We start from the raw sequence: 11,590 nt of genomic DNA on the forward strand, positions 1-11,590 counted from the left end.
GGGAGCCGGTTGGGAGGCGCTAGGGCTGGAGGCTCCGACCATTTAAAGGAGCAGGCGAGGGGGCGGAGTCGGGGCCCGAGCGCGGCTTGGGGCGCCCGGCTCGGGGGTCTGGGCCTCGGGCGCGGGACGCTCCGGGGAGCAAGCACCCATCCGGCCTTCTCGGAATTCCCTCAGTCCGGAATCCCCTCGCCAGCTTCTGAGGCCGCCGGGACCATGGCTGAAGGTGAGCGGGGCGGGGCCGAGAGGGTGGGGCTGGGGTGGGGGGGGTGGTCGTGGGGGCTAGGGGGCGAGAGCACCCTGCTCATCTCCCACCTGCCCCACCCGCCAGCCGTCCGGAGCCCGCTCTGCCCCGACGACTTCTGCCCGGCCACGCTGCCCGCTGAGCCACCCTCGAGCCTCGCCCTGGACGCCCTGCGGAAGCCTGGCACCGAGCTGTGGCTCATCCGGACGCCGGCGGACTTCAGCCCGGCCAGGTGAGAGGGGTGGGCCCGCCACGTGCACGCACACAAACACTCCCGGACGCGCACACGCGCCTTCAGGGCCCGGCGGTGCCGGAGGTCTGGAGCCCCCCTCCCCAGCCCGGGACGCAGCCGTTTCACTCGTGTCCAGCGCTACGTGGCTCAGGGGGGCCTGACCCCAGCCCCAGGGCCCCCTGTCCGGCCTTCCGGGACCTAAGGGCTCCTAAGCTCATTCATTCATTCGGTCAACATGTATTCAGCACCTACTATGTGTTAGGTATGTGCATAGAGTGCTGGGTCTGGAGTGAGGATCATCTTCCTCCTAGGTTCGTGTCTGGCCTCAGTAAACGCTTCCTAGCTGGGTGACCCTGGGCAAGTCACTGCACCCCATTGGGCCCAGCCCCCTTATCCGTAAATGAATTGGAGAAGGAGATGGCAAAGCCTTCCAGTATCCCTGCCAAGACAACCCCATATGGGGGTCACAGAGTCCCACATGACTGAAATGAGTGTGCCAGGCACAGGGCTGAGTGCTGGGATACAAAAAGGCAAAAGGTAGGCCCTGCCTTCAGGGAGTTTACAATCAGAAGCTTCTAGAACCCCAGAATCACATTAGTTTCGAGGATTCTTGCTTCAGTCCTATCCCCCTTGCACTTCTTCAGGTCCCCCCCATACAATCTCTCCCATTCCTCCCTCTACAGCTTCAACGGATGCAAGGTGCCTCTTGTCGGCTTCCAGACCCTGAAAAGCCATCGGAATGAGGCTGGCATCCGTCAGCGCTACCACGTCCTGAGCAACACCAGCAGAGCCAGCCCTGAGACCCTGCTGGCTCCCTCCTCTTCAGCAGCCGGACAGCTGGTTCCAGCCCCAGCTCTGCAGGGCACCCTGAGTATCATAGAAATACCCCGAAGCAAGTCGTCTGGCCAGTGTCTCCATGCCATCCCCACCAGCCCACCCCCTCAGATCCCACCTGGCCTACGGCCCCGATTCCAGGCCTTTGGGGGCCGACAACCTGTGCCCCTGGCTCCAACAGTGGCAGGGGAGGCAGGGGAGGTAGGGGATGTGAAGCATCCCCAGAAAAGGAAGAAGTCTGAATTGGTGTCTCAGAATCCCAGTCCACAGAAGGTTCTGAATGGAGTAGGTGGGCTGAACTCTGCTTCAGGGCAAGGGATGCCGGAGCCCACAGAGCAAGGGCAGATTAAAATAGAGGAAGCAGTGGCAGCCCCATCACCTGGCAGAAAGAAGAGGAAGAAGAAGAAGAAGGAGCTGGAGGGAGAGATGCCAGAGCTGGCAGGAGAGATGCTGGAGCCCACAGAGCAAGGGCAGATCAAAATAGAAGAAATGGTGGCAACCCCATTCTCTGCCAAGAAGAAGAAAAAGAAGGAGCTGGAGGGAGAAGCGCCAGAGCTGGCAGGAGATATGCTGGAGCCCACAGAGCAAGGGCAGATCAAAGTAGAGGAAGCAGTGGCAGCCCCATCACCTGTCAAGAAGAAGAAGAAGAAGAAGAAGAAGAAGAAGGAGCTGGAGGGAGAGTCACTGGAGTCGGCAGGAGAGAGGTCGGAGCCCACAGAGCAAGGGCAGATCAAAGTAGAGGAAGCAGTAGCAACCCCATTCTCTGCCAAGAAGAATAAGAAGAAGAAGAAGGAGCTGGAGGGAGAGGTGCCAGAGCCAGCAGGACAGGTGCCTGAGCTGGAGGGCAGAGCAATGGAGCTACAGCAGGAGGCAGTTCTTTCCCCTACAAAGACAAAGAAGAGGAAGAAGCGACGAGGGCTGGAAGGTGAGGTCCAAATTGACCTTCAAAAGGACAAAAGTGGGAAGAGACAGGAGGTGGGAGGAGAGATGCTGGTGCCTGAGCAGGCTGCTGAACTAGAGGAAGAGGAGGAGGAGATGGTCACTCCAGTTCCTGCCAAGAGGAAGAGAGGACAACCAGGAGGAGAGAGGGTAGAGGAAGCAGAGATGGCCGAGGCCCTAGAGAATGCAGAGCCTTCGCACACCAAGAAGAAGAGGAGGAAGAAGCCAGAGGGAGGGGAGGGGGTGGCCCCGGGGCCCCCCAAGGAGTCCCTGGCAGGGGTCTCTGAGTCAGAGAGCCCAAGCCCCAGCCAGGGGCTGGAAGAGATGAAGAAGCAGCGGCATCAGGAGAAGGTGGGACCAGCAGAGGCCTAAGTGGATGACCCAGCCCTGTGTGTGCCCTCCCTGGGGGCCAGAGGGAAGAGATCCCCCCTCCCCCAAAGGGTCTCCACGACCTTGGAGAGGGCCAGGAGTGCTGGCATCATACCCTTGCCCCAGCCCTGACACACGTAGAGACAAGCTGGCTGCTGTCCATGCTTTATTGGCGTCCATCCTGGGACCCTCCCCTCCCAGCAGAGCCCTGGGCTTTCAGGGCACCTTCAGAAAGGGCTGGTGTAGGACTTCAAAGAGCCTCCGGGCCTGGAGAAGGAACACATTGGGCCTCTGACATTAAAAGGAAATCTTAGCCCATCTGGGCCACAGCTGTGTATCTTCATTCCCATCCCCTCCCAGGGTCTCCCCAGGTAGGAGATGGGGAGCCTATATCTGGGAATTCTGGATTCACACTTAGTTCCACCATTAACTCTCCTCATCCCTGTAAATTGGGGGGGTTCTGGGCTTCTCTGGGTCTAAGAATCTCCCAGGTCATCCCTCCTTTCTCACCTTCTGAGGCCCAAAGCCAGGGCAGAGGGACAGGTCATCCTGAGAGGCGGCTGTGAGCTGCTCCAGAGACTGCAAAGGGGGAGGGAGGGTACATGAAAAGGGGCAGGTTAGGTGGATCAGGGAGTGAGGCTGTGACAGCCATGCTGGCTGACCACCATACCATACCATGCCCCCACTTCCTCCCCTCCCCCTCCCACCCCCCTCAGTGGGTGGCTGGGGGATTCCAAGAGATGGGGAAGGCTGAGTGCTGTTCTCATAAGGATGGAGGGACAAGGGAGGACCAGAGCCCAGAACTGGGGGGACAGGGGCTAGAGTGGAGCAGCCTGGGGTACCCAGCAGGAGTCTCACCCCAAAAGTGGCCAGCAGTGTCTGGCTGTCTGTCTTGTTTACTGACTTCACTGTGGTCAGACACTCAGTGACCTAGGAGGGGAAGAGGAGTTGGGAGGTGAGTTCTACACACAGTCATGGTGGCTGTGAGCCAGGGCAGAAGGAGGGAGGAAGGAAGGAGAAAGCCCTCACCCTTGATACAAAGTCCTGCTCCAGCTTTTCCTTCAGCAGATCAGCAGGCTTCTGTTCATAGGACTTGTAGGTCTCCAGGTACCGCCCAGCTTCTTCTGGGCTAGGGGAGGGCAGAGGAAAGGAGTGAGGCTGGCCTTAACCTCACCCCCCCCCCCATACCACTTCCCTACTGCTGCTCCCCCAAACCTCACCTCCAGGCCAGAATCAGGGTGCAGTCAGCCAGGATGCACATCTTAGCTAGATCCTTCAGGGCACGCTGAGGGTCCTTCTGTTTGAACCAAGATTAGAGAGACAGGGTTAGAACTGCAGACCACCAGGCATAGGGAACTTTGAATGGAGAATGTCAGGGCTGGAAAGGGGCTTAGAACAGGGAATGTTAGGGTTTGGAGGGACTTCAGAACATGGAGAGACATCATCAATTTATAGAGAAAACGATTATCTTTCAGATATATGGATAAGGGAATAATTCATGATCAAAGGGAAAATATGACAGAAGATAAAAGTAGACAATTTTTCTTACATAAAACTAAAAAAGTTTGCACAAACAAAACCAAGGCAGCTAAAATTAAAAGGGGAGTGCGGAAGGGGAGTGGGGCAATCTTTGTAGGAAGTTTCTCCAATAAAGGTCTCATTTCTAAGAGATATTAGGGACTGATTTAAATTTAGAAGAAAAAGCCATTTCCCAATTGGCAAATGGTCAAAAGATATGCACAAGTAGTTCTTGGGGAAGAAATTGAACTGTGGGGGGAGAAAAGTGGTCCAAATTGCTAATAAATGGAGAAATTCAAAGTAAAGCAACTCTGGTTCCACCTCAGACCATTCAGATTGCCTGAGCTATTCGAAAAAGAACAGTGCTGGAAGGGCTGGTAAATAAATTGGTGAAGCTGTGAACTGATAAGGCCATTGTCCCTCAACCTTTCCCTGAAAGTGACTAAGCTGTGCACACATACTCTTTGCCCAGTGATACTATTTTGGGCAAGTCACTTAACCCCAATTGCCTCATCCTGGGTCATCTCCAGTCATCCTGATGAATGTCTGGTCACTGGATTCAGATGGCTGTGGAGGAGAAGTGAGGCTGGTGACCTGCACAGCCCTCCCTCACTCAAAACAGTGAAGTGCAAGTCATGTCATCGTTTCTCTGATGGCATGGTCTTTGGCAACGAAGGACGAACACACACATTTTGGGGACTATGCCCTAAAGAGATCAAAGTAAGAGGGAAAGGATTCCTAGACCTAAAAGTATAGCAGCTCTTTCTGAGGGGGCAAAGAACTGGACACTGAAGGGGTCCCCATCAATTGGGGGAGACAATTTCAGAAGAACTCAGGAAGATTTGTAGGAACTGATACAGAGTGAATTGAACAGAGCCAGGAGAACCAGTAACAAAAAATCAACACACTATGCTACTTCTGAAGACTTGGGAACTCTGATCGATTCAATGGCCAACCACAGTTTCAGAGGGTTAATGGTTAAATGTGCTACCTGCCTCCTACCCACGAAAAGGATGGAGTCGGCGTGCAGAATGAGACAGCGTTTGGATGTGGCCAGTGGGGAATGTTTTTCTCTTGATTAGGCATCTTTTTCCTCTTTTTGATGGGGGGGGGGGGGGCAAGTGGGAGAAAATAAGTTTATTAATATAAAACAGATTTAAATATAAGCACATATGCATATACATATACACACATACAAACACACACAGAAGCATATGTGCCTATATAAACGCCCGTATACAATATACATATAAACGTACACGCATACACACACAAATGAGTATACGTACATGTGTGTATGCACATATAAACACGTATATATATCTATGTCTGGTTAGGGCTAGGACACCAAAACATGGAATGTCACGTCCAGAAAGGATTTTAGAACAGGAAATGTTGGCCATGGGAAGGGGCTTAGACCAGATGGTCAGAGCTGGGAGAGACCCCATCCTGCAGAAGTCACCCAGGATCATTTGGTGGGCCTCTGGGAGGAGGTGTGCTGGCCAGGGCTGCGTTCCAAGCTTCTTACCACGTCTATTTGTAGCAGGAGCACACGAAGTGCGTAGTTCTTCCCCAGCCCTTGCAGACGCTCATGGATATAATTAGGGTGCAGGTTGTGGTAGCGCAGGCTGGGAGGGAGAACCAGGGAAGGTCAATTCAGCAAGTTCCAGAAACCTTTCAACCTCACCCCCACCCATCTGAGGTGGGAAATTGCCTAGTGAAGGGGGAACTCGATGGGATTTGGGGTCAGAGGACTTCACTTCAGAGCCCAGCTGTGCCAAATGTGTGACCTTGGGCTGTCCCTTCCCATTCTCTGGGCCTGGAGAATAGGGGGGTGGACTAGATCCACTCCTTCATCAGGAGGATGCCTCCAAGTGCATTTCTTTCAGAGATCTCAACCGGGCTGGTTCCAGGAGCCACAAGGGGCATTCTGTGAGCTTGACTAGGAAGCAGTGGCTCACATCTTTGTGTTCATTTAGTTCTAAGAAGTTTGGCATTTCCTTTAGTTGTTTAAACTCTGGGCTTCACCAGCCTGAATGCCTGTGGGGTCCAGGACACAAGAAGAGGTGAAGAGCCTCTGACCAAGCCCAGCCCCCTCACATTACTGATGAGAAAAGAGGCTTGGAAAGGTCAAGCTGACCTGCCTGAGGTCACACATGCCTAGTGAAGGCCAGAACCAGATTTAGCTGAGACCATTCAGTTGTTTTCAGTCATGCCTGATTGACTCTTCATGACCCCATTTGGGGTTTTCTTAGCAGAGATACTGGAGTGTTTTGCCATTTCCTTCTCCAGTTCACTTTAGAGATGAGGAAACTGAGGCAATGAAGATGAAGTGACTTGCCCAGGGTCACACAGCTCAGACATGTCTGAGGTCACATTTGAACTCAGGTCTTCCTGACTCCAGGCCCAGAATGCTGTGCACTATGGCACCACTTAGCTGCTCTGTAACCCAGATCCTAAGTCTCCAAACCCATCATCTCATACTATATCACTCCCATGATACAATGGATATAACCTAATACTTGAGGGGTAAGCAATTTCTAAGATGTCCATCCCCAGCATGGATTGCAGCCTCCATCCAACAGCACAGACTGCAATCCCTCTAATAATGCAGTAGATGGTCAGATTCCTGTGGCCAAAAAAATGGCTCCTGTGCAGTCAAGCAGGTCATGACCCAGTCCAAAGCTAACTAGCTTGATTCTGGAATGATGTTCACGCAGTCCATCTCTGGACCTGTACTACAGGCCTTTCCAGCTAGGCAAGAGCTGTCAGAGTTCCTTGGGCTGTGCTGACCCAACCTTTGAAATCCCCAGGTCACTGCCTTACCTCAAATGAAGCATGGGGGAGGTCACCTACAAAGGGTGGGCTAGGACCAGAAAGCTGCCGCCCTTTTAGGTGTGTGTGGGGGGTAGTCAGGCAGGGAAGTCTTTAGGGAGAACTTGGCACCTGAGTTGGCTCTTGAAGGAAGAGGTTATGAACAAGTGGAGAGATTAATTAATCTACAAGCAATTATTATGCCCCGACTAATAGTCAGGCACTAAGCTCGATGACGGGAACACAAAGAAATGGAAAACAATCCCTGCTGTCTAGGAGGAGAGATTAGGGTGCCTCCCTAAGTTCTCCACCCCACCTTTCTTCCTGGTTCCCTAGGATCCCCATACCTCAGCTAGCAGTGCTCAGACTTTCTCTTCCCATTGCAAATCCCATATCTTCAGATAATTTTTTTCAGAACTAGAGTTCATCTGGGGAGACCTCTGGGAGGAGAGGAGGGTGGAGGAGATACTTGGGTTGGGGGCTCACCTGAGGAAGAGGGCACAGGTGCTCTGACCCATAACATAGTCTGGGACAATTTCTCCAAATTCCCAAGGCACATTCCTTATGAATTTCAGGACAGGATTCCCCCTCTGGGAAGAAGCACAAGGTAAGAAGAGAGCTTTGGTCTCCCCCCAGTCCCTCCGTGTTCTGGGGTTACTCCACCTTACCTGACGGGGGCTCACAGTGATGCTGCTACTCTTGGTCTGAGGTCTGGACCCCTGAGGGCCCTGGTTGGCAATCTCTCCTCCAGGCTGTCCCAGACTGGGAGCCGCTTCAGACCCAGCCCCTTGGGGAGCAGCTTTGGGTTGGGCCCCTGGCTGGTCGACTTCAGGCCTGGCCCTTTGGGAAGCACCTTTAGGCTGGGTCCCTGGTTGGGCAGCTTCAGGCCAGGCCCCTTGGGCAGCACCTTTGGGCTGGGCCCCTGGTTGGGCAGCTTCGGGCCGGGCCCCTTGGAGAGTGGCTTCTGCCCGGATCCTTCCAGGAAAAAGCCTGCTTGTTGTATAGTCAGCATAGTTTAGAGGTGCCTCATGGACAGAGGTAATGGGTGAAGGAAGGCTCCGGCTGGATTTGAATAAGGACTTTACCTGAGGATGGGGAAAGGAGGAAGGCAGGAAGATTTCTGTTTCTCCCTCTGAGATCCATCTGAGAGCACTGACTGACAGAGCGGAAAGTGAGACCTGCCTCCTTTTACAGAGGAGGAAACTGAAGCCAGGTCCAACTGACCAAGCACAGATTATGTGCCTAAGATGTCACTCCCATTAAAGTGTAAGCTCATGAAGGCCAAGCCGACTTTGTATCCCTGGCATATACCACAGTGAGGACTTAATAATGCTTGTTGGCTGACTGACTGCAAACTGAAATTAAAACCCAAGTCCTGAGAGTTCATGGTATCACAGGAAGAGGAAAGGCCCACCCCAAAGTCCATCCTCTGCATCCCACATGCCCCCTCCACAGCCTCCATGACAAGCCTCTGCTTGAGTACTACAGCCCTTTGGAAAGGTTTCCCCTTACACAGTCTGTGTACCCCCTCCCCGCCCCCATGGTCCCAGTTCTCTCCTTGAGTTCAAGCAGAATGTGACAGCCCTTTGGTGCAGGGATCTCAGGACCTCCTGCATCTCTTCTGCATCACAAACATCCCTCATTTGATAGAGGGAAAAACTAAGGCACAGAGAGGAGAAGGGCCTGGCTCACAGAGCTGGGCCTGGGATCCCTCTTTCCAGACTCCCAGCCTATGTGGCTGTTCCCCCATGCCAGACCCCCAGTCCCCCTGTGGCCTCATCCAGGATAAGCCCAGGGCCCAGGCTGGGTTCTTTTCCTCTCCGTCCCCCCCCCACCCCCCCCTCCTGCTGCCCCAGCTACCTCCAGAGGCGGAGCCTCCTCCAGGGGAATGGTGAACTTCTTTCTCTTAGGGGGCTGGGCGGCCTCTTCAGCCACCTTCTCACTGGCCATTTCTGGTTCCTGGCCTGGAACAGACAGAGGACATTCGCTAGCATTCCAAGCATTCCCCTGATAACATCCCTGGGGCTGGCTGGGGAAACCAATACCATGATGTCCCTCCCACTTCCCAGCATTCCTTGTTCCCCACACCTCCTAGAGCTTCAAGAATCTAGCACCCCAATATCACCACCCCCAGTTCTCCAGGTACCCAGCACCCCAAAGTCCCTGGTGCTCCACCATGCCCCACACTCCCAGCACTCCAATGTTCCTGGTGCCCTACCATGCCCCATACTCCCAGCACCCCAATGTCACCACCACCTCAGTTCTCCAGATACCTAGCACCCCAAAGTCCCCAGTGTCCCACAATTCTCCACACTCTCAGCATCGCAATATCACTGGTGCCCCACCATGCCCCACACTCCCAGCACCCCAAAGTCCCTACCACCACTTCAGTCAGTCAGCCAATAAACTTTTATTAAGCCCCTACTATGTGTCAGGCGCTGTGCTAAGCCCTTGGGACACAAAGAAATGCAAAAGGCCTCCTCCTGAGGAGCTCCCAGTCTGATGGGGAAGAGGACATGAAAAGAACTCTACATAAACAAGCTCTAGAGGGATAATTAGGAAGCAATGACCAGAGGGAAGCCACTAGAATTCAGAGGGACCAGGAAAGACTTCCTGTAGGAGGAGCAATCAGACAGCTGGAGAAGAACCAGACAAGCTGAGTGCTATAAAAAGCGAGAGTGCAAGGAGAAGAGGGTGCTGATGGACAACATCAGAGGCTGCAGAGAGCCCAAGGAGGAGGACTCAGAGAAGGTCATTTGATTTGATGACTTTGGACAGGGCATTCTCTGTTGAATGATGAGGCTGGGAGCCCGGCTGCAGAGTTAAGGAAGGGAGAAGAGGGAAAGTAGACTGTCCCGTCAAGGCATTCAGCTCTGTAGGGTGGAAGAGATAGAGGAGGCTGGCTAGTGGGGATGGATAGATCAAGTGAGGGGGTTTGAGGATGGGACATGTTTATAGGCAGGAGGGAAGGAGTCAATGGAAAGGAGAGACTGAAAGATAAGAGAGTGGGCATGATAGAGGGGGCAATCTGTTGGAAGAGACAGGACAGAATGGGATCATCTGGGCACCTAGAGGGGTTTGACTGGGCAGGAAGGGCCACCTCTTAGTGCGAGATGGAAAAAGAGGAGGAGATACTAGGGGTAGGTGTCTGGATGATGTGAGATGAGACAAGATTGGGGCAGCTAGGTGACCCATTGGATAGAGGGCTGGCCCTGGAGTCAGGAGGACCTGAGTTCAAATCCAGCCTCAGATACTTGACACTGAGTCACTGTGTAACCCTCCCCCCCATTGGCTTGCCAAAAATAAAAAAAAGAGAGATGAGGACACTCTCAGCAAGTAGCTTCATTTTGTTTTTCTGTAAAATACCATCTCAGGGAGGGGGCAGGGAAAGAAGGATGGAAAGGATAGAACTTGGAACTCAAAACTTTAAAAAATGTTAAAAATTGTTTTAACATGTCATTGGGGGAAAATAAAATATATTTAAATATATATATGGCGGGGCTTTCAGTTGAGAAGGTCGGAGGAGGGGGAGCCATGAGAAGGTGGAGGAGTCATGAAAAGGTGCAGAAGAACCGCTGTGGACAGTGGGACCCGGAGGTGATGAGGGAGGTCCGGCAGGATCGCCGGGCAGCAGGGAGAGCCCAGCTGCGGTTATGCAACATAAATCTGCAGTGGACCAATCAGCACCTTCTTTTGGCAGCACGTGGGTAGGAAGGGAAGGCGGTCCTGCCCCCCATGTCCCTGCTGCCCTCCAACAACACCTGGCGAGCACCCATCCCTAGCGATCCAAGCCTCCCCGCCTCCACGTGTCCCCAGAGTCCCACGAGCCCCGCCCCTCCCTTGTCCCTGTGCTTTACAAGTCCCGCCCCCTCTCTTGCCCCGCCCCCTTGCCCCCCCCAAAGTCCCGCCCCCTGCCTTGTCCCCGCCCCTGACTCCACCCGCCAGTTGCTCACCTCCCGTCCAATTCCGTGTGTCGTCTCCGGGCAGCCCTGTGATTGATCAGCGGGACAGCCAATCCGTGGTGCACGACGCCTTCCCCGTGCGCCGTCTGGACTCCACCGCTACCCCCCAGACTTTGCCTTTTGATCCTCGCCCGGCCTCTGAGACAGGCAGGAGCCTTCGGAATGCGTGCAGCTGGGAAGAAGAGAGCCTGACTTCGGCTAGAGAGGCCCTCGTAGGCCTCTGGCAGCACACTTCCGGCTTTTCTGTCCTTCCGACCAGAACCATCGAGACGTGACGCTCTGGCCCAGCGCTCTATGGCCCTGGAGGACGGGGCGTGGCGGGGGGCGGGGAACGTCTCACGCCTGCGTTTCTGTCACTTTCCTGGTATGTTTCCCCCGCTTCTGACTCCTCCCCCTTACTCCCAGAGCAGGAGCTTTGGAGTCCGGGGTCCTGAGTTCTCTGGCCCGTTACACTTTGGGCAAGTGTCTTCCCATCTCTGGGCCTCAGTTTCCTCCTTTGTAAAATAACCGGGTGTGGTTCCTAAGTCCCTTCTTGCTCCCGTCACCCTTTATCTTCGTCCTCTTTTCCATGGGCTCTTCTTTCGGCCTTTTTCTGCCTCCTCTCCCCCTTCCCCAGTTGGGTTAATGCAGTTACTTCACATCATTCCCTTAAAAAAAGTTGTATTATTCCTGCTTCTTCAT

General features: G+C 54.0%; 2 protein-coding genes across 2 annotated transcripts; one reads left to right on the plus strand and one right to left on the minus strand.

The window, feature by feature from the left end:
* The first annotated feature begins 206 nt into the window (after positions 1-206).
* Positions 207-2,933, plus strand: LOC140516935 (uncharacterized). Its single transcript, XM_072627769.1, has 3 exons — positions 207-223; positions 329-473; positions 1,157-2,933. Exons 1-3 carry the CDS (start codon positions 214-216, stop codon positions 2,616-2,618), a joined length of 1,617 nt encoding a protein of 538 aa, XP_072483870.1. The 5' UTR covers positions 207-213; the 3' UTR covers positions 2,619-2,933.
* ERCC1 (ERCC excision repair 1, endonuclease non-catalytic subunit) lies at positions 2,769-11,212 on the minus strand. The gene is made up of 10 exons (XM_072627770.1): positions 10,901-11,212; positions 8,808-8,911; positions 7,616-8,032; positions 7,434-7,537; positions 5,662-5,761; positions 3,836-3,912; positions 3,645-3,744; positions 3,474-3,545; positions 3,126-3,194; positions 2,769-2,882 (listed from the first exon to the last, which is right to left on the minus strand). The coding sequence occupies exons 2-10, from the start codon at positions 8,895-8,897 to the stop codon at positions 2,832-2,834; spliced, it is 1,080 nt and encodes a 359-aa protein (XP_072483871.1). The 5' UTR covers positions 8,898-8,911; positions 10,901-11,212; the 3' UTR covers positions 2,769-2,831.
* Positions 11,213-11,590: the final 378 nt, after the last annotated feature.

The sequence above is a fragment of the Notamacropus eugenii genome (genome assembly GCF_028372415.1).
Source record: "Notamacropus eugenii isolate mMacEug1 chromosome 5 unlocalized genomic scaffold, mMacEug1.pri_v2 SUPER_5_unloc_4, whole genome shotgun sequence".
Classification (NCBI taxonomy): Eukaryota; Metazoa; Chordata; class Mammalia; order Diprotodontia; family Macropodidae; genus Notamacropus; species Notamacropus eugenii.